A 24,316-nucleotide genomic window follows, 5' to 3' on the forward strand; every position below is an offset into this window, starting at 1 on the left:
TCTCAGTCTGACTGCCTTCAGACTGTCGAAGGACTCGTCAGAGCGAGGGGTTTTTCACGCGAAGCTGCAAAGGCTATTGCAAGAGCCAGGAGACCCTCTACCTTACGCGTTTACCAGTCTAAGTGGGAGGTGTTTCGAAGATGGAGCAGAGCTCAGAAGGTATCCTTTTCCAGTACCTCTGTAACGGATATAGCCGACTTCCTCCTTTACTTGAGGGAGAAGTGCAAGCTTGCTGTCTCCACGATTAAAGGATATAGGAGTATGCTTTCCTCTGTCTTCAGGCATAGAGGCCTGAATATTTCAGAAGACAGAGACCTCCATGATCTGATTAGGTCTTTTGAGACTGCTAGACCACCCAGTTGGAACCTGGATGTGGTTCTAAGATTTTTAATGTCAAGTAAGTTCGAGCCTCCGCATACAGCCTCCTTTAGAGACTTAACAAGGAAGTCTTTATTTCTCTTTGCTCTAGCTTCAGCTAAAAGGATTAGCGAACTACAAGCTTTAGAAGGCAAAGTTGGGTTCAAGAAGGACTCAGTAATTTGTTCCTTCAAACCCCTTTTCCTGGCAAAGAATGAGAACCCTTCTAAACCATGGCCAAGAACTTTCGAAGTTAAGGGACTGTCTTCGATTGCGGGAAGAGAATTAGAGAGGACTTTGCGTTCAGTCAGAAGCCTCAAATTCTACCTGGAGAGGAAGAGGCAACTAGGAGGCAATACAGAGAGTATCTGGTGCTCGGTTAGAGATCCGAAGAGAGCTATTTCTAAGAATGCCCAAGCTTTCTTCATCAAGGATGTAATTAAGGAAGCTCATTTTTCCTGTGATGACGAGCACCTCAAGCTCCTAAGAGTGAAAGCTCATGAGGTGAGAGCCATTGCGACCTCTTTGGCATTTCACAAAAACTTGTCTCTCCAGACTCTCGTCGAGTCTACCTACTGGAGGTGTAATTCAGTTTTTGCATCTCATTATTTGAGAGACGACGTAGCTGTTCACATATAAACTTAAGTGCTGAGAAATATTTAAAGTCATCATCAAGTACAGCTGTCAACAAAGAAATGATTAGTTGCAAAATAATAATGGTACTGCTATGTTCTTTTGAAAAACTGTTGTACATCCATATTTCTAAGGTTATTCAATATTATTTCTAGCTCATTTATGTCACTAACCATAGAAGGAATTTTGTAGTTTCCCAGTTTCTTAATTTCAGCATCGTGAACAAATACGCGGATTGAACAATCATCACATATGAACAGAGACACAGGCATATGACTTAATTGGAGCTCCAAAATCCTACAAATGAGCAAATATTTCTCTTTTCTTATGATAGTCCAGTAAGAAGTGTCAATGAAGTTCAGTTTGCTATCAGTATTCCTTAAGATTAAAAAAAATTTTACTCTCCATATATACATTGTGAATTTGCAATGCTATCTACCATTGCAGCATGCATATCTTTTTCCTCCAGCCTTGCTTTCCTGCATTCTGGAGATTCTCTTATGTTAGAGGCAGATGATAAATAGCTGGACAATTGGGCAATAGTGACGGAACAGCATCATAACGTAGTCGAGGTTTCGTAAGTTGTGCAGTTATGTTTTTGCCAGCCTTTTCATCAAAATGTGAAACCTCATATAATATCTTTGGGATGAAAATGCTACTCACACACCTGCGATCAAATAACCACATTTCAATACACGTTCTTACGTTACATGTCTGTATCTCATTTGAAAACTAAAAGCTACTCTTTATTCATTCAATTATAGGTAGGACACTTGTATATACACACACATATATATATATATATGTATACTGTATATAAATATATATATGTGTGTGTGTGTGTGTATATAATATTTACACATGCATATACACTATACGTGTATCTTATATCTATGCACGTAAACAGATGATCACTGCCACTTACTCTGCTGCTGTTTGTTGGTGTATATCCTTCTTCTTGCTTCACTGCTAGTACCTACTTCTTTCCTAGGTTTTTGTCCTTAGGAAAGGAAAAAACACAAACTTTATTGTGTTTATTGTAATTACCTCTACAACGAGGCACACAACACTTGTTGGCATTTTGTCTTATTAAGCAATGCTGATAATGCCCGATATTTAAGTCCTTTTCAAGGAAAAAATTTGCGCAGTGACCCTAACCGAGGTCAGTGGAAAACTGAGGCTTGAGATGACCGATTAGCCGTGATTGATAGCCCCCATCCTTATGACGTAGGTCACCATTTCTGAGTCATCGAACAGGCGTCTATAGGTGGCCGTGGCTGAGTACGTATAAACTTGGTCTGCCTAGCCTACCATCAATGGGAATCCTGTACCTACATGTCATGATGTAAACTGACCTGTTACATCACATTTTAATGAGTATTCCACTAATATCCCTGTTAATGTGCACTCAAAAGTTATTTCCAAAGAGAGAGAGTACAGTACATAGTTTCAAATGTATCACATACATACTATATTGAGGGTGGGGGCAGTCTTCACAAATATAGTGGTTGACCAGCTAAGTTGTCAGGGACAGGTTTTGGGTGCAGAGTGGTCTATGCAATAAGACAGCTCAACTCTCATGCGACACGATTCTTTTTGTATCGTCCAGATTCTCAGAATCGACGTGCCTTTGCCAAGTAGTGTTAAACTTTTTTCTATTCATTTCTAATGTCATACATGTCAAAAAATTTGCAAATTCACAGCTAGCACTATTTTCCTTGTGGTTATATAAATATGATCCCTTTTATGCATTGGTGGTATAATTCATAATACATATATGTGATTCGAATGGGTTTTTTTCACATTGCTTAGTTCAAAGTGACAAGATTAGCAGTGCCATCAATGACAGGGCGCTTAACATGTTCCTAGGGCTGGTCAAAGTAACTACCTCTGCAGCATTATAACAGTAGACCTAATATGCTCAACAGTCATCATCATAAAATTTTCAAAATAAGAATAGGAATTACAACAAGTTTTCCTTGAGTGTTGAAGTTTTAGGCTGTGTTTAAACTGCCTTCATGTTGCAAAATGATTTATAGACCAAAAAAAATAATCTAAGCCTTCTGAGATGTAATCTCTGTTACTAATGAATTGATTTGTAGAGATCACCTGTTCTTTGAGGAATAAAAGGTGGTGATGATTTTGATTATAATAAAAATATAAGTATTAATATGAAGGCATGTGGAACACGTGTTTTTCAACTGGCTTTAAATATTTTCTTAAAAGTCCTTCTGCTCGCTTTTGGTGTATAATTTTTTCTTTCATAAGGTAACTTGAAGTGCAAGAATGTGTAGATAACCTCATTTGCTTTCTTGCCAGAAATTGTTAATAGAGAGATGTGAATGCTAAGTGTAAAGTAAAGAAATGTAACACACCTAGGCCTTGACAAAAGAATAATTGCATAGGCAAATATTTGCCATCATTTTTGAAGTGTTTAAGAAGTATAACACATAATTTTGTATGAAAATCCAAATATTCCTCTAACAAATATAAAATAAATGTTTTGAAGATCATTTCATTGTTGCTGCTCATTGTAGTCCTATGTTACACCAAGTGGTTGTCGTTGCACTAACACTAATGGGTGCGTCACACACTCCCCTCACATGTTATCAGTGGGCACATTCTACTTTTGTATGTATACATATTTTACATCTTTTTCATCGTTGAGGTGTAAAAGCAATCAAATAGGACTACATACATATTTCAAATTTTATGCTTGCTTTGGAAGCGATAATAATGTTATGACAATTTTTTTCCCCTTTTTTTTTAACATTTGAACTGAGGTTTGATGACGACTTCGTTTTGGTCAAATGTATCAGCGATGTGTGAACGAAACTTTTGATAATGTTTCATAAGTGTTTTTTCTGAAATCTGGCTACGTGACATTTTCTTACAGTTTTGAAATATTTAGACAGATTTCACACTTATGAAACATATTACGTATAGAGCATTCCCGAGTGTACAAAAACCAAGGAAACGTTCGATAACCGAGACAAAATTTCATAGAAAAAAGTCTATGAAAACCACAATGTATGAAAAGAGAGACGTATTAAAACTGAAAACCACAATGTATGAAAAGAGAGTCGTATTAAAACTGAGGTTTGACTCTAATCTAGCTAAGTCACCAGTGTGGCATTACATACGTATTTTCATTTCAAAGGGAATTAAGACTTTGGGGTACGAACAGTGGCCCGAAGTACGACCAGATATAGTCCCATGAAAAGTCGGTGTGATGTCAAAGAATAGGAAGTTGTAATGCCCCTATTTGTATAACATACACATTTCACCCATACTTCTAATGGATGAAGGATATTGTCCTTTTTGTAATGAATGCATGGTCCCAGTGGGTGATAGGCATTGCTGGTTAAATACCCCAGCCTCCAGGAAATGATACTTTTGTACATGAACTTCCCTGGCAGATATATACTTAGCTTAGGTCTCTGACGTCACGACAGAAAATTCAAAACTCGCGGCACACGCTACAGGTAGGTCAGGTGATCTACCTTACCCGCCGCTGGGAGGCGGGTGTAAGAACCAGTCCCCCTTTCCTGTCAGATTATTTTCTGTCGCCGGCTGGACAACACCTGTTGTTCAGTCCTTACGATAGTTAAAATTCGTTCTCGTTGCCGACGATTTGGATTTTGGTGAAGTACCCTTTGGTTGTTGGCTTGGCATACGCTTTTTGGACTGTTTTTTGGATTTTTCTTTTGGATTTCTCTTACATATCTATAATCATGGATGATTCTGAAGTTAAGAAACCTAGTTTATTTAGGGTTTGTTCAGAGAAGGAATGTAAAGTTAGGCTTCCTAAAGCTGCATTAGATCCTCACTCGGTATGTGAGTCGTGTAGAGGGAATGAATGCTCTTTTATTAACCCTTGCAAAGAGTGTGAGAATTTGGATGAGGATGGTTGGAAGGCTCTCTCTTCTTATTGTGAGAAATTAGAGAAAGATAGGGTGCGCAAGGCTTCTTCAAAGAGTTCTAGATCGAGGGTGAGTGAAGTTGACGCTGAGAATCCTGTAGTAGAAGTAGTTCCTTCTCCAGTTTCAGCCCCTGCGCCCAGCTTTGAACCCGAAGATTCGTTTTTCGGAAGTTGCTTCTGGGAGAGCCTCGATCAGGAGTAAGGAGAGCCTCGCTCGCTCTCGACAAGGTAAGAGTGATGATAGTGCAAGTGATCAGTGCAGTGCCCCTAGTGCAGTGGAGGGTGCGTCTGACCGGCTCACTAACGCTTCCAGGCCTAGACCTCTTCCAGACTCCCAGACCCAGTGGAGGAGGAAAGTCGAAAGCCGCAGGAAGGTTAGGGAGAACCCCCACCGGTCAGGCGTCCCCTCGGCAGTTCCTGTTGCTCGTTCCCAGGCTGCCTTGGATCGAACCAAGAAGGAGTTATTGCGCCAGTGCTTCTCGTCATCTTCGTCGCCTTCTCCTCAGCGTAGATGGAGCGCATCGGAGTCGTCTCGCCCTCTCAAGAGGCCCTGGAAGGATCCTTGCGCCCTTCCTTCAGCCCCGAATCCTTCGCGGAAGAGCCTGAAGTGGAACGCAAGAGAACCAAGATTTCGTCCTGTTACGCTTCTCCTGTTCGCTCTCGGACTTCGTCCCCTGTAGAGGAGTTTCAGAGATCTCCTGCTCGTATCCTGGCTGGTTCTGCAGGCAGGCAGATTGCGGCTTTAGCAGAGTCTATTGCCGGGACTTCTCATCGTCGGAAGGACGCCTCACTTCCGGTGAAGAAGTCTAAGAACGTTCCTTCGGCTAAATCTCCTTTGGCTAGAAGAGCTTTTGAGCCTGTTAGTAGGTTAGTTAGAAGTGCGGTGGAGCTCGGGATCTTTCTCCGAGTAGGTTCTCCTCTTCTCTTTAGCCCCAGCAAGAATTGTGAGCATGTAAGGTGTAAGGAGCCAGGCAGGCTCTCTCCTCAGGATTTCCGCTCCTCTTCAGTTAGGCGTCAAGAGCTTGACAGACGTCAAGAGCCTCGTTTTCGTCAGGAGCGAAGGAAGAGTTCTTCGCCTGGTGGCCACTCTCCTTTTGACGGACGCTCGGAGCCTAGTAGGCAGCGAAGAGCCTAGTAGGCGCCAAGAGCCTAGTAGGCGCCAAGAACCTGGTAGGCGGCAACGGAAGTTTTCTCCTCCGTTAGAGCACTCCCGATTGGATAGGCGCTCAGAGCCTTGTAAGCGCCGCGCTTCTGACAGGGATTCATCTGTGGATGTTTTCTCTCCCCGTGGCAGGCGTCAAGAGCCTGGCAGGCGTATGAGGATTGCAGGCGCCAAGAGCCTAGCAGGCGCAGAGAGCCTGATAGGCGCTCTCCCTTATCCAGACGCTCTTCTGTGGAGTTAGAATCTGTTTTCCGACGACGGGCCTCCACTTGTAGGTGCTCTCCTAGTAGGCTCTCCCCAAAGTAGGCGCTCTCATAGCATGGCGCTCAACCAAGTAGGCTCTTCTCCTGGGAGGCGCTCTCAAACAGTATCGTCCTCTACCTAGTAGGCTCTCTCCAACTAGGCGCTCTCCTAGTAGGCTCTCTCCTGGGAGGCGCTCTCCTGGTAGGCGCTCTCCTGGTAGGCGCTCTCCTGGTAGGCGCTCCCCGTGTAAGCGCTCTCCCGGTGGTTTTTCTTCCAGTAGGCGCTCGCCTAGTAGGCGCTCTCCGAACAGGCGCTCTCCAAGGATTAGCTCTCCTCCGGGCAGTAGTTAGAAGGGCGTCATTCTTCGGAAGAATTTGTTGCTGATTCGGAGGAAGATTTGCCCAAGGATGCTTCGGTTTTCTTCGTATAAGAGACTTACAGACCTCCTCTTGCAAGATTTTGGGGAGTCTCTTTCGGCCGTTGCTCCTCCGTCTCCTCCGTCCTTATTTTCAACGACCAATACGGCTAAGAAGTCTTCGTCGTTAAGATGAAGCCTACAGTGTCTATGAAGAAGGCTATGAAGAACTTTGACGACTGGTTGCTTTCAAAAGAAGAGAAGGGCAAGACAGTTTTTTCTTTTCCCCCGTCCAAGCTGACGGGTAAGATGGGGTCTGGTACGAGTCAGGAGAGCCCTTGGGTCTAACTCTTCCCTCTTCTGCAGACTCGGACTTCTCTTCGTTGGTTGATTCCGCACGTCGCTCGGCGCTGAATTCTGCGAAGACGACGTGGGGTATGAGCGAGTTGGATCACTTCTGAAGGGAATGTTCCGAGTCTTAGAAGTTTTTAACTTTCTTGACTGGACCCTGGGAGTGTTGGCTAAGAGGAACTCAAGAGACAAGACACTCTTTCACCTGAAGACCTCCACGCAGTTCTGTCTTGCATGGACAAGGCAGTGAGAGACGGTTCCGGGGAAATTGCTTCTCTTTTGGTGCAGGAGTGGTAAAGAAGAGGGCCGTTTTCTGCTCTTTTCTTACCAAGGCGGTTCTCACGCACAGAGAGCTTCCTTGCTGTATTCGCAACTTTCCCCGCAACTCTTCCCCAAGAAGACTATTAACGATATCTCCAGCTCGTTATCAGCAAAAGCGACGCAGGATATGCTAGCTCGCTCGGCTAGAATTCCGAAACCTTCGTTTCAGCAGAAGACGAAGAAAGAGGCTCAAAGTAGGCAAGAACCCTTTCGAGGAGGACCTTCGTCTCGCTCTTCTTCCTCCAGAGGTTCGAGACCACCTAGAAGAGGAAGGACCTTCTCCCGGTCTATTAGGCCAAGAAATAGTTCGGGTGTCCTCCAGACAACTGTGGGTGCCAGACTTCTGAACTTTGCAGATGTCTGGGCACGAAAGGGGGCGGACAACTGTCCCTCGCGATCATCAAGAGGGATACCTCATTCCCTTTATTTCGAGACCACCCTTGACCACCACTCCAAGGGCACTGGTGGCCAAATACAAAGACCCACTGATGAATCAAGCCCTCGCTCTAGCGGGGTAGAGCTGATGTTAGAGAAAGAGGCAATAGAGATGGTTCAGGACCCTCTTTCAGCGGGGTTCTACAACCGTTTGTTCCTAGTTCCCAAGAACTCAGGAGGATGGAGACCGGTTCTGGACGTAAGCGCCCTGAATGTCTTTGTGAAGAAGAGGAAGTTCGCTATGGAGACGACGTCATCAGTCTTAGCAGCTCTTCGTCCCGGGGACTGGATGGTGTCACTGGACCTTCGGGACGCTTACTTCCATGTGCCGATCCATCCTTCTTCTCGCAAATATCTCAGATTCATGTGGGGAGGAACGTTTTTCAGTTCAGGGCCCACCCTATGCTTCGGCCTTTCCACGGCCCCCCCAAGTATTCACAGGACTGATGAAGAACGTTGCCCAGTGGCTTCATCTCGAGGGAGTGAGGATTTCCCTCTACTTGGACGATTGGCTTATCAGGGCCAAATCCAAGGAGAAATGTCTGGAGGACTTACGAGTGACGTTGGATCTAGCGAGCTTCTCTGGGTTTTGCTAGTGAATTTCGAGAAGTCACAGCTAATCCCCAGTCAAGAGCGTATCTATCGGGTGGGGATTCTGATGGCTTCTCTGGTTTTTCGGGCGTATCCGCCCAGAGAGGATAACCCGAGGTTTGGAGAAGGTAGCAATCTTTCTAGAGAAAGATGTATGCACAGCGAGGGAGTGGATGAGTCTGTTGGGGACACTCTCCTCTCTGGAGCAATTCGTTTTCTCTAGGAAGGTTGCACCTCAGACCCCTACAGTTCTTCCTGACGAGGAACTGGGATCGGAAATATCAAGGTCTGGACTTTGCGTTCAAGATTTCGCAAGAGATAAAGGAGGATCTACGTTGGTGGCTAGACCCTCTATTGTTCAAGGAAGGCCTTTCCTTGCAGGTTCGGAACCCCAACCTAGTATTGTATGCAGACGCTTCGGACAAAGGTTGGGGTAGCTACTCTCGGGTCGAGAGAAGTGTCAGGCACCTGGATGGGGGATCAGGTGTCCTGGCACATCAACAAGAAGGAGCTAACAGCGATTTGGTTAGCTCTCAAGACCTTCGAACCCCTCGTAAAAGGGAAATATGTTCAGATCAACTCCGACAACACTACAGCCCTGGCTTACATTCGAAAACAGGGGGGGACTCACTCTTTCTCCCTGTACGAGACAGCGAGATCGCTCCTCTTGTGGTCAGAGGAAAGGAACATAAGGCTTCTCACCAGGTTCGTACAGGGAGAAAGAAATGTCAGAGCGGATCTGCTAAGCAGAAGGAATCAAGTCCTTCCCTCAGAGTGGACTCTGCACGCGGACGTATGCCAGGAGCTGTGGAGGACGTGGGGCAGGCCCCATCTCGATCTTTTTTTGCGACCTCCAGGGAATGCGCGATTAGATCTAGTATACTGCTCCCCTATTGCAGACCCAGAAGCAGTGGCATAGATGCATTCCCTCATGGATTGGAGGAATCTGGATCTTTACGCGTTCCCGCCTTTCAAGATTATAGGGGAAACGTTAAGGAAATTCGCAGCGTCAGGGAACAAGGATGACGTTGATAGCTCCGTTCTGGCCCGCCCACGACTGGTTCCACAGAGGTACTGGAATGGCTGGTGGATGTCCCAAGATCCCTACCTCTAAGAGTCGATCTGCTCAAACAGCCCCACTTCGACAGGTTTCACAAAAACCTCCCCGCTCTCAGGTCTGACTGGATTCAGACTATCAAGAGTCTCGTCAGAGCTAAGGGCTTTTCGGCAAAGTCTGCAAGGGCTATTGCCAATGCACGTAGACCTTCCACATCTAGAGTCTACCAGTCGAAGTGGGATGTTTTTCGACGCTGGTGCAGGACTCATAAAGTTTCCTCCTCCAGTACCTCTGTGACGCAGATTGCAGATTTCCTTATCTTCCTGAGGGAAAAATGCGGGTTGGTTGTCTCCACCATCAAGGGATACAGGAGCATGCTTTCCTCAGTTTTTCGTCATAGAGGATTAAACATATCTGAGGACAAGGACCTCCATGATTTAATCAGATCGTTTGAAACGGTTAAAAGAACCTCCTCCTTAGTGCCTAGCTGGAATCTTGATGTCGTGCTGCTCTTCCTGAGGTCCTCAAGGTTCGAACCTCCCCATGCTGCTTCGTTCAGAGACCTTTCGATGAAGACTCTTTTCCTCTGTGCGTTAGCGTCAGCAAAGAGGGTCAGCGAGCTGCAGGCTCTAGAAGGTGAGGTAGGTTTCCAAGGAGGCTCCGCGGTTTGCTCTTTTCTTCCGGCTTTCCTAGCCAAGAATGAAAACCCTTCTTCGCCGTGGCCCAGGAGCTTCGAAATCAAAAGCTTATCCTCCCTTAGTCGGGACAGAAGAGGAGAGATCTCTTTGCCCGGTGAGAAGCCTGAAATATTATCTTCAGAGAAGAAAAGACTTGCCGCTAATGAGAGCAATCTCTGGTGCTCTGTAAGGGACCCCAGTAGGCCCTTATCTAAAAATGCACTCTCATTCTTTTTTTTATCAGGATATTATTAGAGAAGCACACACTTCTTGCAATCAGCAACAGTTTAACCTTCTGAAAGTCAAGGCGCACGAAGTACGGGCCATCGCGACGTCTTTGGCTTTCAAGAAGAATTTGTCATTACAAAACCTTATGAAGGCCACTTTTTGGAGGTGTGAATCAGTCTTCTCTAATCACTACCTAAGGGACGTATCGATTACGTATGATAAGTGTTTTGGGCTAGGCCCTTACGTATCGGCGGATTCAGTGCTGGGGCAGGGAGCTGAAACACATCCTTTTTAATCCTTTTTCCCTGTTAGTTTTAAGTTTGAGTTTTTTGGGGTTGTACGAAGGAGGTTGCAGGAGGCAGCTCCTTCTTTCGTATACTAATGTTAGTATTTGGTTAGGTGATCGGTTGTGCTTAAGGCTCCTTGCAATTGGTAGTGATAGGCTCTGGCATGTAAGCGGGGTTGATCCCCATTGACCAGATCCTGCTTGGATTCTGCCAAGTAAGTGGACTCAGTTCCCATTGGTAGACCCAAAGAGTTCTTCAGCCATAGGTCACGCCCTCGCTGAGACTCTTTAGGCAACGCAGACTAATAGACAGTAAACTATCCAAGTCTTCTGCCTAAATCAGGTAAGAACCAGAGGTTTATATTATGTATTCCTTTAACATGTGTTGTCCCCACTTTCTAAGTAAGTATGTGTCTCTTTCCCTCCACCAAGGGTGTCAATCAGCTAAGTATATATCTGGCAGGGAAGTTCATGTACAAAAATGATATTGTTAGTATACAATAAAGTTTTGTACATACTTACCTGGCAGATATATACGATTGATGGCCCGTCCCAGCCTCCCCTCAGGAGACAGGTGGAAAAAAAAGAAATAACCTGACAGAAAGGGGGACTGGTTTTCTTACACCCGCCTCCCAGCGGCGTGGTAAGGTAGATCACCTGACCTACCTGTAGCGTGTGCCGCGAGTTTTGAATTTTCTGTCGTGACGTCAGAGACCTAAGCTAAGTATATATCTGCCAGGTAAGTATGTACAAAACTTTATTGTATACTAACAATATCATTTTAGAAGAGAATGCAACATATAATTGTATTAAAATATTAATGAAGTATACTTGCATGGTCTGTTTTATGCTTTTCCACGTCTTATTTTTATCCAAAATGCAATTAAATTTCCTTTATGATATGGTAACTAGTTCATTGTATGCCTTATACTATTTTATTTAATAGGTTTATGGTTTTTCTTTACTATATGAAAAGACATTAAAATGTAATTTTGCCATAAGTGACAATAGTTGTTGTGACATCTGATGACATAATATCAGTCTGTCTGTATGCAATATCATCCCTGGGCTGGGTAGAACACAGTGATAGGGTTCTGACAATGTAAAAGGTCCTTTATAACATACTCTGATGTTAGTACAGTATATATACAGGCAGTCCCCAGTTATCGTCGGACTCGATTAATGGCAATGCGGTTTTATGGGGCTTGTCTAGCGCCATAAAATTGGTGATTTATGGTGCCATAACGTGCCAAGTTTCGGTTATCGGCACCATAAGGTGGTGATAATAGAGTTATGGCGCCATAACATACCTAACAGCGGGGCCATTAACCAAAACTTGGCACCATAAGCGTCATAAATCATCAAGTTTCTGTTAATGACAGTTTTCGCTTTTTATTGATATTTTGCTGTTTACATCAATATTAATGTTTGAAAATTAGTAAATCATTTTTTATCATAGAAAATTATTTAGTAACAAAAATAAGATAAATGCAGTATTATTAACAAATATTTCTCGATGCAAAAATAAGCAAATTACCAAATTTTCCACAATTTATTGAAAAATCCGTTCCACGGAAAAATCCTTGAATAACTGAATCTATGATTGCTGAAGCACAATTAAACGTGGATCCACTATAACTACAAAGAATTGCACCAAATATATCCAACACACACACACACACACACACACACACACACACACACACACACACACACACACACACACACACACACACACAATAGAGTAAAAAATAAAACAGAAGAGCATGGTCACTTACTCTTTGCAGCAGTGTAATAAATGAAAGGAAAAAGAAAAGTTGTTGATATGAAAGAGAACTCTTTTCCAAGTACAACTAGGTAATAGCTCGATAGCCAGCCAGCAGTGTAGAGTTTACCTTATAACTTGCTCTGAAACCATACTAAATGAAGGAAAATTGAGATTTTGTGAATAAATCAGTTAGCATATGCTGAAATAAAACAAACACTGCAAAGGTGTTAAACACTGGGTAATCAAAACCAAAGATGATGCCAGCAACTACAGAGTAACTGCTCAAAACTAAATTTACACTTTGAGCACTAATCATATTGCAGTAAAGTAAAAAAGTTTTGAAATTTTTTACAGATTGCAAACTTACAAAAGTTTACCTCTGGTTGAAACATATCTGCAGATCTAGAGGGTGCATGTGCAGCAAAACTTACTTCATTCTGTCTGACAGGCAAAAGGCTAGCTAGTGAACCTTGAAACACTTTGGGCATATTTAAAAACAGTGGAGTTGTAATGAAACAAATAAGAATGTATCAATAGTTTTGAAATCACTGCTGTTTTCTACCATTTCCACTTTAGTCCCCAACATATAGAGTAACAGTTTTAAATGGAATGTTTTCTTTAAAAGCTTTTACTGTCATTTTGAGTTAAAATACTACATGGAAGCTGAAAAACCAAAATTGCAGTGCAAAGTTAATTAATAACCTTAACTAAACCTCCCAAAATTAGTTGCAGAGACACTTTCCTCAGTTGTCTACTATATCCACTTCTTGGGCTCTTAATGGAAACAATATTCAGTCTAAAGTTTTCATGGTACCATTTCAGATATGTTTAAATTATGGTGTATATTTCTGGTTTTGTAGGTATATTGTGTTTGAACCAAGTTGTATTACTTTTATATTATGTTTTACAGGTGCTAGAAATGAGGGGAGTGAAAGATAGGGCATCGGTGCTAGAACTTTATCGACAGCGCACCATGGCATCTGTTACAGAGTCTCCCTTACGCAATCCTGCTACTCCTAGTAGTGGCAGTCAAACTCCTACTGTGCAGCCAGTGATAAATCAGGCTTCTCAAGTTGTCAACACAATAGTGTCCAGTTCTGTTCAAAGTCCCGAGCATGAGATGAGCAAAATTGCACGGCTAGAACGGATGCTCAAGTCAAGGAGACTTATAAGTTGAGAAGCATCTTAAACTATTTTGCTTTGTATCTAAGTTTGTTTTACATAAACATTCCATAGAACTCTATATTTTGTTAAATTATGAAGGCAATATTTGATTACCATTCACATCATGTGTAAGTTTAATTCATGAACTATTTTTTCAACAAATGTATTTATTTCCCACAGTATTACACCAGTAATTTTTATTGGCATTATTCAAATATGTCATTACTACTGAAGCATTAATACAGGTAAGTACCAGTAAAGTTTTCATCTCTTGTGTATGATAAAGAAAATAAAATTTTGAAAATGTGAAGAATTCCTTGATTTCAAGATGTCTGTGATGCACTATTTCTATTATGTAGTTCCTTTAATAGGAGCCATTATGTCTGTAAACAAATGAAGCATATCTGGCGCATGCGCAGTACGCTGGTGGGCAAAAGCGAACAGTAGCAGACGATGCTCTCGCCTAATTTAACTTTGTTGAGTGTTTTGTGCATACTATACATGTATGGCAGGGTAAGGCTTCTTTCTTGCTTATTATTCTTACTGTAATAATTCCTCAAAATGTGAAAAAAATATTCTCAGAGTTGCTTATGTTTTAAGCGTGTCAGTTTGTTAACTTTACTTACCATGAGAGAAAGAAACATTTCATGGCAACAATAAATATTTAAATAGAAATAAATATAATTTTGCTTTCCATAAAGATTTAGAATCCAGTAGTTTCAAACAACTTTCAAATGAGGACAAATTGTCTGTGTCACTGCACTCTTAACCCTCTTACGCCGATTGGACGTATTAAACGTCGAGTCAAAATGTCTCCCGTATGCCGATTGGACGTATCATACGTTCGGCTCAAAAAAGTTTTTTTAAAAATTCGCGAAAAAATACTTATAGGCCTACCAGCCGAAAACTTTTGTATCACGCGCCTTGGGGGTGGGGGATGCTGGGAGTTCACGGATCAAGGCGTTGTTTTGTTTACAAATCGCTACGCAGGCGCGCGCAGCGCGAATTTCTTTCTTATCGCACTAAAAAGTATCAGTGACACATCTCGGAAATTATTTCGTCACTTTGACATAATTATTGCACCATTTTAAATTATCCTTTACATGAAGTATTATATATGAAAAACTGTGCGCAATTTAATGTAAACACAATACAACCTAAAAAATAACTCATTGATTGTAGCTTTTATCAGTTTTTGAAATATTTTCATATAAATAACGATAAGTGCAAAAATTTCAACCTTCGGTCAACTTTGACTCTACAGAAATGGTCGAGAATCGCAATTGTAAGCTAAAACTCTTACATTATAGTAATATTCAATCATTTGCCTTCATTTTGCAACAAATTGGAGTCTCTAGCACAATATTTCGATTTATGGTGAATTTATGAAAAAACTTTTTCCTTACGTTCGTGCGATAACTCTTCCGATAAATTTTTTCGTGCGATTGTCCTAATGTTTACACCCTTTTAAATTTGCCGTTACATAAAGTTTTATATATGGAAATGTGCGCAATTTCATGCACAACACAACAAAAAACAACCCATGGTTGTAGCTTTTATCAGTTTTGAAATATTTTCATATAAATAACGTTAAGTGCAAAAATTTCAACTTTCGGTCAACTTTGACTCTACCGAAATGGTCGAAAAAACGCAATGTAAGCTAAAACTCTTATATTCTAGTAATATTCAATCATTTACCTTCATTTTGCAACGACTTGGAAGTCTCTAGCACAATATTTCGATTTATGGTGAATTTATGAAAAAAAAAAAACATTACGTTCGCTGCGGTAACTTCCGAAAAAATCAGAATTTTTTTGTGCGATTGTCGAAATGTTTGCACCATTTAAAATTAGCTGTTACATAAAGTTTTATATATGAAAATGTGCGTAATTTCATGTAGAATACAACTAAAAATGATTGAAGGTTGTAGCTTTTCTCTTTTTTCGAAATATTTGCATATAAATCACGATAAATAGAAAAAAAAACCACGTTCGGTCAAATTTGACTCTACCGAAATAGCTGAAAACTCAATTGTAAGCTAAAACTCCTTACGGCCCTAGTAATATTCTGTCATTTTTCTTCATTTTGAAACAAATTTGATTGAGTCTCTAAAACAATATTGTGATTTATGGTGAATTTTTGAAAAATATATTTACCTTCACTCCGCGCGCCGATTCGCGCGGCCGCAAGTCTCCGAAATACGTACATGGCATTATACCTAATATTTGCTCCTTTTCATATTAGCCTTTTTATAGAGTTTCATATATCAAAATGTGCGCAAATTCATGAAGAATACAATAAAAAATAACCTGAAGGTTGCTAGCTTTTTGTCCATCTTCGAAATATGTCCATATAAAAAAAAATTATATATTAAAATTTCGACATTCGGTCAAATTTAACTCGTCCGAAATGGGTCGAAATCTGCAATTCAATCTAAAACTCCTTGACAGTATCGTAATATTCAATCACTTGTCTTAATTTTGAAACAAATTGGAAGTCTCTAGAACATTATTTAGAATTACGGTGAATTTTTGAAATAACATTTTTTTATTTTTTACGTCCGCTCGTTACGAATTCGTACATCATTTTAGTGCTAATATTTTTCCGGTGTTGCTTTTAATTGTTTTACAATGTATTATATATCAAAATGATCGCAATTTAGTGTACAATACAACGCAAAAAAAAGTAACTGGTTAGCTTTGACCGTTTTCTGCACAGCGTGATTTGAATACAATTATGTATGAATTTTTTTTTTTTTCGCTACCCATATATCGCATTATTTACATATGATAATGATATTATTTTTCATTTCTGATGGTTGCATTCTAAACTTCAGGCAATGACAAAAAAAGGAGCCAAAATGAACTCTTAATCTTCAAAAGTACGCGCGCTGTAATTTTTTGAAAAAATTATTTTTTCCACTTCCGCGCTCACTCCAAACCAGGCCCGGCATACGGGAGGGAGGTTTTGATTTTTAGGGCTCCGGCGTAAGAGGGTTAATAGTGGAAGGGTCTGAAATTCATTGGTCCCTTATCTCGCTCCATTTTCTATTGCTCCAGTGAAGTCTATCATTATTTTTTACTCTAAAAACATGGAATTCTAATTTTATGTATTTATTGTTGGTATATGGGTTAAATTAAATAAATATACATATAGGAATGTGGTGGAATAGTAACGTTTTAAATTATCTATGTAGTGAAATCTCGTGCATTTTGAGCAGTCTTCTGAAACAATACACAAATGCTTTTTGCTCTAACATTTTACACAAGATTATACTATTTCATAAAGATCAACTTCCATTTGAAAGAAATTGAATTAGATGCATAGGGGTGAAAACTTCTGTCCATGTGTTGGTGGTGGCACGAAAATATTATTGGAATGTAGGTCTCGGAAATGATTGGCACTTGGCAGATTTTTTTATGGTAGTGTAGAATGTAGAATGTAGGTCCTATGAACTTAGTGATAATATTTCTCATTTAATGAGCAAGTGCTCTACCTTGTACTGCCTAAGTAATTTGAGCCAGGTTACAAAGTGCTCTATCCCACTGCTCTCTTCCATCTTAATTCTTTTTAAACCTTGCATGAGTTGGACAGTTAATGGCTGCCAGCCACTTATTTCTCCTTTACTTGTCCCATTTGCTGGGAATACAGTGCCAGGATACTAGGCTTCCCTTTTCCCACATGACTGAACTATTGTTTATAAATAAGGTGCAGATTAACTTGAATGATAACGTTTGTCTGATATGGTAGAGAAGGTGGAAATGACTTTTTGCCCACCAGCAGTGTTTTGTTTGGAAAATGACGTGCTGATGACATCACGTTGATGACACCTAAACCATTGTTTACTTGAGGGAAATATTGACTGTACAGATACTTTTGCATTTATCCTATTCTTAGCTTTATTTTAGTAGGTGTGGCATTTTGTATATTATACAGTGTATTTATAAAAGAGTTCAGTACAAGATGGAGTCTGTTACCAGTTTCTCTGCACCTTGCACAAGTATTTGGAATTAAATTCAGAAGCTAAAGTTTTTTACAGAAAATAATTGAAATAGTAATCTTTACAGTTTTGCAAGTCTGCTTATGAAACTCTAGTTACAATTGATGGTTATCTTACCACTTTATGTGGATCAGATACTGCAGATTCCATTTGGTGTTTGTTAAAATATTTTTGAGTCTATTAATATACCTGTAATATTGTAGATTTGAATAATAGTAAAACTAAATGTTTCCTATTGTTTAATTATGTAATCAAAATTCAGTTTCCTGGTTTTTAGTTTTCTTTTAAAGGTAACTATTGAGATGGCTTTTTCTGTCTGTCAGCACTTTTTCTGTCCACCTTCAGATCTTAAAAACTACTGAGGCTAGATGGCTGCAAATTGTGATGTTGATCATTCACCCTCAAATTATCAAACATGCCAAATTGCAGCCATCTAGTCTCAGTCATTTTTGTTATATTCAAAGTTAAAGTTAGCCATAATCAGGCATTTGGCAGCAATAAAGAACAGGCCACCACCGGGTCATGGTTGGTTCATGGGCCACAGCTCATACAGTATTATACCAAGACCACTGAAAGATATATCCATTCATGGTGGCCTTGATTGTATGTAGTACAGAGAACTCGATTGCACCAAAGAAACTTGGGTGCATTTTTTACTTGTTAAATTTTAATCGCCAAAACTTGAGGGTTGGCGGTATAATTCATCCCTCAGATAATTCATGCAGGAAAAAAGTTAATCACCAAGCAACATTTGGTACCTTTCCTTGGTAAATGGGGTGGGTTTCAAGTTAAGTGCATGCATAAGTAAGTTGTGAAAAAAGATGATAGCTCCAGAATAAAAAAACTTCTCCAAACTACATGATTCTCAGTATGAAGTAGTCCATAACTGGGCAGGGCCGTAAGGAATCCACAGGAAAAATAGAAATAAAGTAGGTCACTGACAATCAGCATGTATGTGACAGCAGAAGGATGACTCCTGTAACCACCTGCTGCATTCTGACAAATGTGGTGATGACGCTGAAGTGGCTCTGTGCTAGAGTATGGTTTTGTTTGTAACCTTACTCAAGAAAATATAGAGAACTTTGGTTTGTTGTATGGTATGAGAACAACTTGGAAGGTAGCATATTGTAGCAAATTCCCAGGTAAGTAGGTTTTACTGACTGCAACCCAACCAGTATTAAAGTAACTACCAAAAAAGTCAGTGATTTGGGTCCTTGCCTGACCAGCTGTTGGTTGCTGGGCTAGATGATGATAGAAGGAGGGAAAGAACATCAGTGAGCTTTCATCCAAACTTTCACTAACATAAACTTTAAGCAAGATGCCTAGCTGTCTTAGTGTATTTTGGTCAGCTATCCTACATGCTGATTAACCACCACAGGTCCTAAGGAGAAGAAAATCCAAGTACTTGTTGATTCTGTGCATCAGGTAGAAAGAAGTAAAAGGTGGTTTGATGGCATTAAACAACTGCCCTTTGTACCTGTGACACCAAGAAATCTACCTGAATACTAGAGATGGAGCAATGCCTCTGACTTCACTATCCTTGGCCCATTGTCCGACAAGTCATGTACACACTTGACCTCCTGAAACTGGAATGAGACCACATTCTCACATATTTCCTTCTTGTGCTTGCTGGTACTAACAGTCATTGACACCCAGGCTTAAAACGTTGAGTCCTATGCAGGTAGTACTAACAACTAGCACCAAGCACACCAGCATCCTATCTTGGTTGTCTTCAGCAAATTCTGAAAGGGATGGGGCTGAAAGACACCTATCTCTCAAAAGCAACAGATTCAGGACAAACAAGAATGTGATAGGTCCCCATTCCTCCAATCACCGCACTATGTAGGAGAGATGGTGCAATCCATGAACTTTCAATGCCAATGTTAAGATTAGCAATATAAGCAGGCTTACAGATAACTTTGTTGCCTCCTTCAGAGGTTTGTACAGTGCATCAAGGATGAGTTTTTGAGGTTGCCAAGACTGTCCAAAACTCCTGAAGAGCATGGGAACTTCTACTGAGGCAGATTCCAAGCCTTTACTCTGGGAGACCAAGAAAAGGGCTGATTGGTAGCCAAATACAACAGAAACAGGCGCTCGTCTAGACAGAGGTAGTTTAGAAACCGTCAACTGCTAAATAGTGGTTACCCCCAGATCCTTGACCAATTACTATCATATGGAGACTTAGAGGATGGCAATTAGGAAGCAGTGTGCCATTGCTTTGATGATGTTGGACATTAAAGGACCATAAGCCTTTTGCTTCAGCTGCTTACCTAACAAATTGTAGTCATGTTTTTTTTTTTCTTAGTAACTTGAAGAAAGACTAACGCATCATGGAGTGCAGTGCTTGGTTGCTGGCCAGCTCCCACCTCGTACGTGCCGAAGTTGCCAGATCTCGCAGATTCCTCGCTATACAATCTTTGATTGTTTTAATGGGTTTCCAGCTGGCACTAAGATTTATCCTGTTGTTAATACCGAAGGTTTGTTAACTATGAAAAATACAAATTGATCAAAATTTTGTAATTTTTCTTTACTTCTTTCATCAAAACAAACCTTACAATGAAGACTTTAAACTGATGTGAATTATGAAAACCTGTGCTCCTGAAACTTTGGATGATCAAGTTTGGCAGCATGCCTTGCCATCCTTGGGGTGAGCAGCATCATGTGAGACCTTGCCTTCAGTGCTGAGTCCAATCTTGATGGATTGACAAACTTTTAAGATACTGAGAGTAAGATGTAAATTCAGGTGGGTCTCCCAGGTCAGCTCCCTATTGAACCTCCTCTTGTAGGACCTGTGGACAGTGAAGAAACCATCCTGAATTCAATTTATACTTTCCTTACTATGAATATGAATCCTTAAATTTTACCGCTGGGGATACCCTTCTTTCTCCTTCAGATTCTTCTAGAGAGCCACATTGTGGACAAAAGGGAAGAAAGAGAGAGAGGGGGTCAGTAAGAGTACGCATATTGTTTCCCAATGTGATGCATATGTATGTACATATAGACTCTCAAACATATGTAGACTAAAAAAGTAATTACATACAGTAATACTTTGGGTTACGAACCGATTAGTATACGAATTTTTTAACTTACGAAGTGACGACCTCATTCTGGAATACGAATTTCACTTGGAATACGAATGCGCGAATTTCCATCATGGGAGGCCGCCTGATTTGTTTACATCGGATGAGCGTGGGATCTCGAACGCAATTTTTTTTTTTTTTCGGCCAAAACTTAAGCCTGCTTTGTTTTACCTCGGAATTAAGCGTTGGGGATCTGCAACGCATTTTTTTCGGCCAAAACTTAACGAGGGTCACGTGACTTCCTCCTACGCATCCCTTGACCCTTTTTAAACCATAACTCTTTCAATATCTCGCTGGCGGTAAGATTGAACGCATCTGTCCGTGATACGCTCTCAAATTTGCTTAGTGATTTGCGCACGTGTTGTGTTTCCGTAATAGTGCTTATACATTACTATTACCCAAATACTAAAGACAATGGCTCCAATATGACGAAGGCAAGCAGCAAGAAGGAAAGCATAAGAAAGAAGGAGATGATTACAGTCGAAATGGAGAAGGAAATTATCCAAATGCATGATAAAGGCGAGTGCGTGAAAGACATTGCAGCATTCTTCAAGCGGTCGCAATCAACGATCTGCACTATTTTGAAGAAAAAGGAAGAAATTAAAGCCAGTAAAGCATCAAAAGGTGTCACAGTATTGACGAAACAACGGCCTTATATTCTCGACGATGTAGAAAATTTGCTCATAGAAAAATATTTTTTCAAAATTGTGAAAGACAACATAGTGTTGCGTAAGCGTAAAATTAGTGATCGTAGTGAACGGTGATCTCTAGAGAAAGAACCAGAAAGTCTTCCAGAAGTGTTCACGGAGGGAGATTTCCCCCCCAAGCCCTAACCCAATCTCCTCCTCACCCTTCCCCTCCTCCCGTCTCCGTCAAGCCAGCAGCCACTCGCCAAAGGTAAAGTTCAGGTTTTACTGTGCATGCATATTAAATCTAGTGTTTATATTTAATTTCATTCTTCAATTTTATAATTTTATGTAATTCCTACACGAATTTTCAACCTTAGTGAACAAAAATAAATGGAAAAATATGAATTGAAATGGTTATTCATGGTCGGGTGGAACGCATTATTTGCTTTTTATAACATTCTTATGGGAAAATCCATTTGGGTTACGAATTTTTTAGGTTACGAAGCAGGTTCTGGAACGGATTAAATTCGTAACCCAAGGTATTACTGTACAGCATAAAAGATGTCGATAAAAATCTAAAAGTGTATTCAGCACTCCCTATTCTGCACATATTTCAATTTATTTATTTTTTGCATGAAACAGAGAAATTGAAATACATCCCCTCCCCACCCCTACAACTTCATAACCTCAGCCTACCACCTCCACACCCCATGAGCTTGAAATATTGCAGTTTGTTCTCCATTGCACTGGAATTTGATGATTCTGATTCATACCAAAATCTCCCAAGTCACCACACTGTATAAGAACCTGACTGTGCTTCACATCATCATCGCCTAGGTAAGATTATAAAAAAAGTACTGTGTAGTCTTTGATAGGTATGGTTTGATATTTTAATTGAAATGTACAAATGTTAATAATTTGTCATCCTCCAGGTACAAACATTTATGTGAAGAGTAGGGAGTACTGAATACATTTTAAGATTTTTATTTACGTCCATTAATGCTGCATGCAATTACTTTTTTAGTCTGCATATGTTTTAAGTGTCCGTATGTACTACATAAACATCACATTGGTGGGAAACAATATACACACTGTTAACACCAAACTCTCTCTCTCTCTCTTCCTTTTGTCTGCAATGAGGCTGTCAGCCAATTCAAAGCTCTCTTGTGTCAAATTGATGATAGCCCAACAGGCGTTTCCCAAGGGTTCTTACCTAGGTTTCAGCTTGGGTCCATTCACAAGGTATATGCTTGCTTCATTACTCGGACAATTGGTTAGTCCTGGCATCCTACAATATGGTTTTGCTAAAGGACAAAGACAACCTGCACTTTTTTTTCTGAAGGTCAGGGAGTATCATATACTAAAAGATGTATGATCTCACTCCAAGCATTAAACAAAGTACCCATCCACCTAATTAACTTCCTATCCAATCCTTGTTTTCCTTTCCTTTATCAGATTGGCAACTGGGTAAAAACAGTGTTCCCCTCTAGCAGCCAAAATGCATTAATGTTGCCAGTCATATTTTCTTTGAATTTTATTTTCCCTGCACAACACAGCCATTTTCATGGAAAAAAGAACAGTAGATTTTGTTAGTTTGATATGCAGGAGCACACGTCAAGCACATCTGTTCAATGCTGCCACTCAAAAAAACAGTGAATTATAACCTAAGGTTTAATATTTGATTGTTGACAGTTTTGGTTAAACTGGGCCAAGTCTAGCAAGAGCTAAGTACATAAATGAAAACAGAGCAGAAAGGACATAGAATTTATGCTGTGCTATCCTATGACCAACTATATATGTTGCTTAAACCAGACATAACCACAACAGGATTCAGTTGTATGTGAGCCACTGTGACTTTAATTTTTTATCTGTTCTCTAATTTTATTTGGTAAAATATCATGAACTGGTACACTCCCTTGTTCAGTTTATTATAAAAGCTCACTGGTGTCTAAATTCAGATACTGAAGACCATCCTGAAAATTACTATGTAATGTCACTAGCTACAACACTGTGAGATTCTGCAACTCGTGTTTATCCACTGTTTTCACTACCATAACACTCCACTAATCTCCAGTATCATCTCATAGTTCTCATCCAGCTGACATTATCGCATAATGTCAAAAATGTCTGTGTCACTTTCATTAAAATCTCAACTAGTGCAAAGGGCAGAACTTCCATAATTTATCTTTTGGCACCATTTCCAACTCTATCCTGCCATCTGACTCATAATATTTAACTTTATTCTCAGAAAGCCAAAATCTTTAGTTTCATTATCATATTGTGATTCATGCATGTATAGTTGTAGAGATCTTGCTGAAGTAGTATAATCATACGTGTATCAATTTCAGTCTATTTCAATTCCAAACCTAAGTCAACCTGCCCACTACACATATTTGATTTGCCTGTTTTAGTCTTTTATTAAATTCCCACTCGAGAACCTCAGGTGGATGTCATTTTTTATATGTATTTGAAAGACTCAATCTCATTAAGGGACTGGTGCCAAATATTGACGAAAAGTTTTGAAAAAAGTTGATCTTTAGTGAAAATCGCATCATATCAAAATATGTTAACAATCTAATGTACTCAATTTTTCTCCAGATATTGTTGACACACACTAGCTATAAAATGAGACTAGTTTAGCTCTTTATCTCTAATATTTTAAAGCAGTAGCCGTTTTTATGGACGCATACTAACATACCTTTTATTCTTTTTATATTGCAGATTTTGCCTTCAGCAGTTAGGAGCAGAATGTAGATGGAAATAGTGTCTTTCCAAATTTTCAGTTATATACATTTATGTAACCCAAGCCAGTATTTGAGCAATAATCCCTTAATGCTGTCTCATTGTAGGGTTATTTCACCTCATTGTGCACACACTTTCCTCATCATTTATGTTTTCCTTACAGTTATCTTATGTCCCATCTCTAGGTATGATGTATCCTGTTAAACAAGCTTCATAAATCTTGCAATGTTTTTCCAGTTAAAACTGCATTATTTGCATATATTAAGATGTTATATTATTATTGTTTGTCCAGTGTAAACCTTCTCATCTATCTCC

General features: G+C 40.2%; 1 protein-coding gene across 4 annotated transcripts in view; it reads left to right on the forward strand.

Moving 5' to 3' along the window:
- Positions 1-13,612, forward strand: part of LOC135208425 (vacuolar protein sorting-associated protein 53 homolog) — a 308,005-nt gene extending 294,393 nt beyond the window's left edge. For all 4 annotated transcript variants that reach the window (XM_064240578.1, XM_064240579.1, XM_064240575.1 and 1 more), the window contains one exon: positions 13,297-13,612. In XM_064240578.1, coding sequence (XP_064096648.1) covers positions 13,297-13,563 — 267 coding nt within the window. In that variant the 3' untranslated portion in view covers positions 13,564-13,612. The remainder of the gene's footprint in view (positions 1-13,296) is intronic.
- Positions 13,613-24,316: the final 10,704 nt, after the last annotated feature.

The sequence above is a fragment of the Macrobrachium nipponense genome, chromosome 35, assembly GCF_015104395.2.
Source record: "Macrobrachium nipponense isolate FS-2020 chromosome 35, ASM1510439v2, whole genome shotgun sequence".
Classification (NCBI taxonomy): domain Eukaryota; kingdom Metazoa; phylum Arthropoda; class Malacostraca; order Decapoda; family Palaemonidae; genus Macrobrachium; species Macrobrachium nipponense.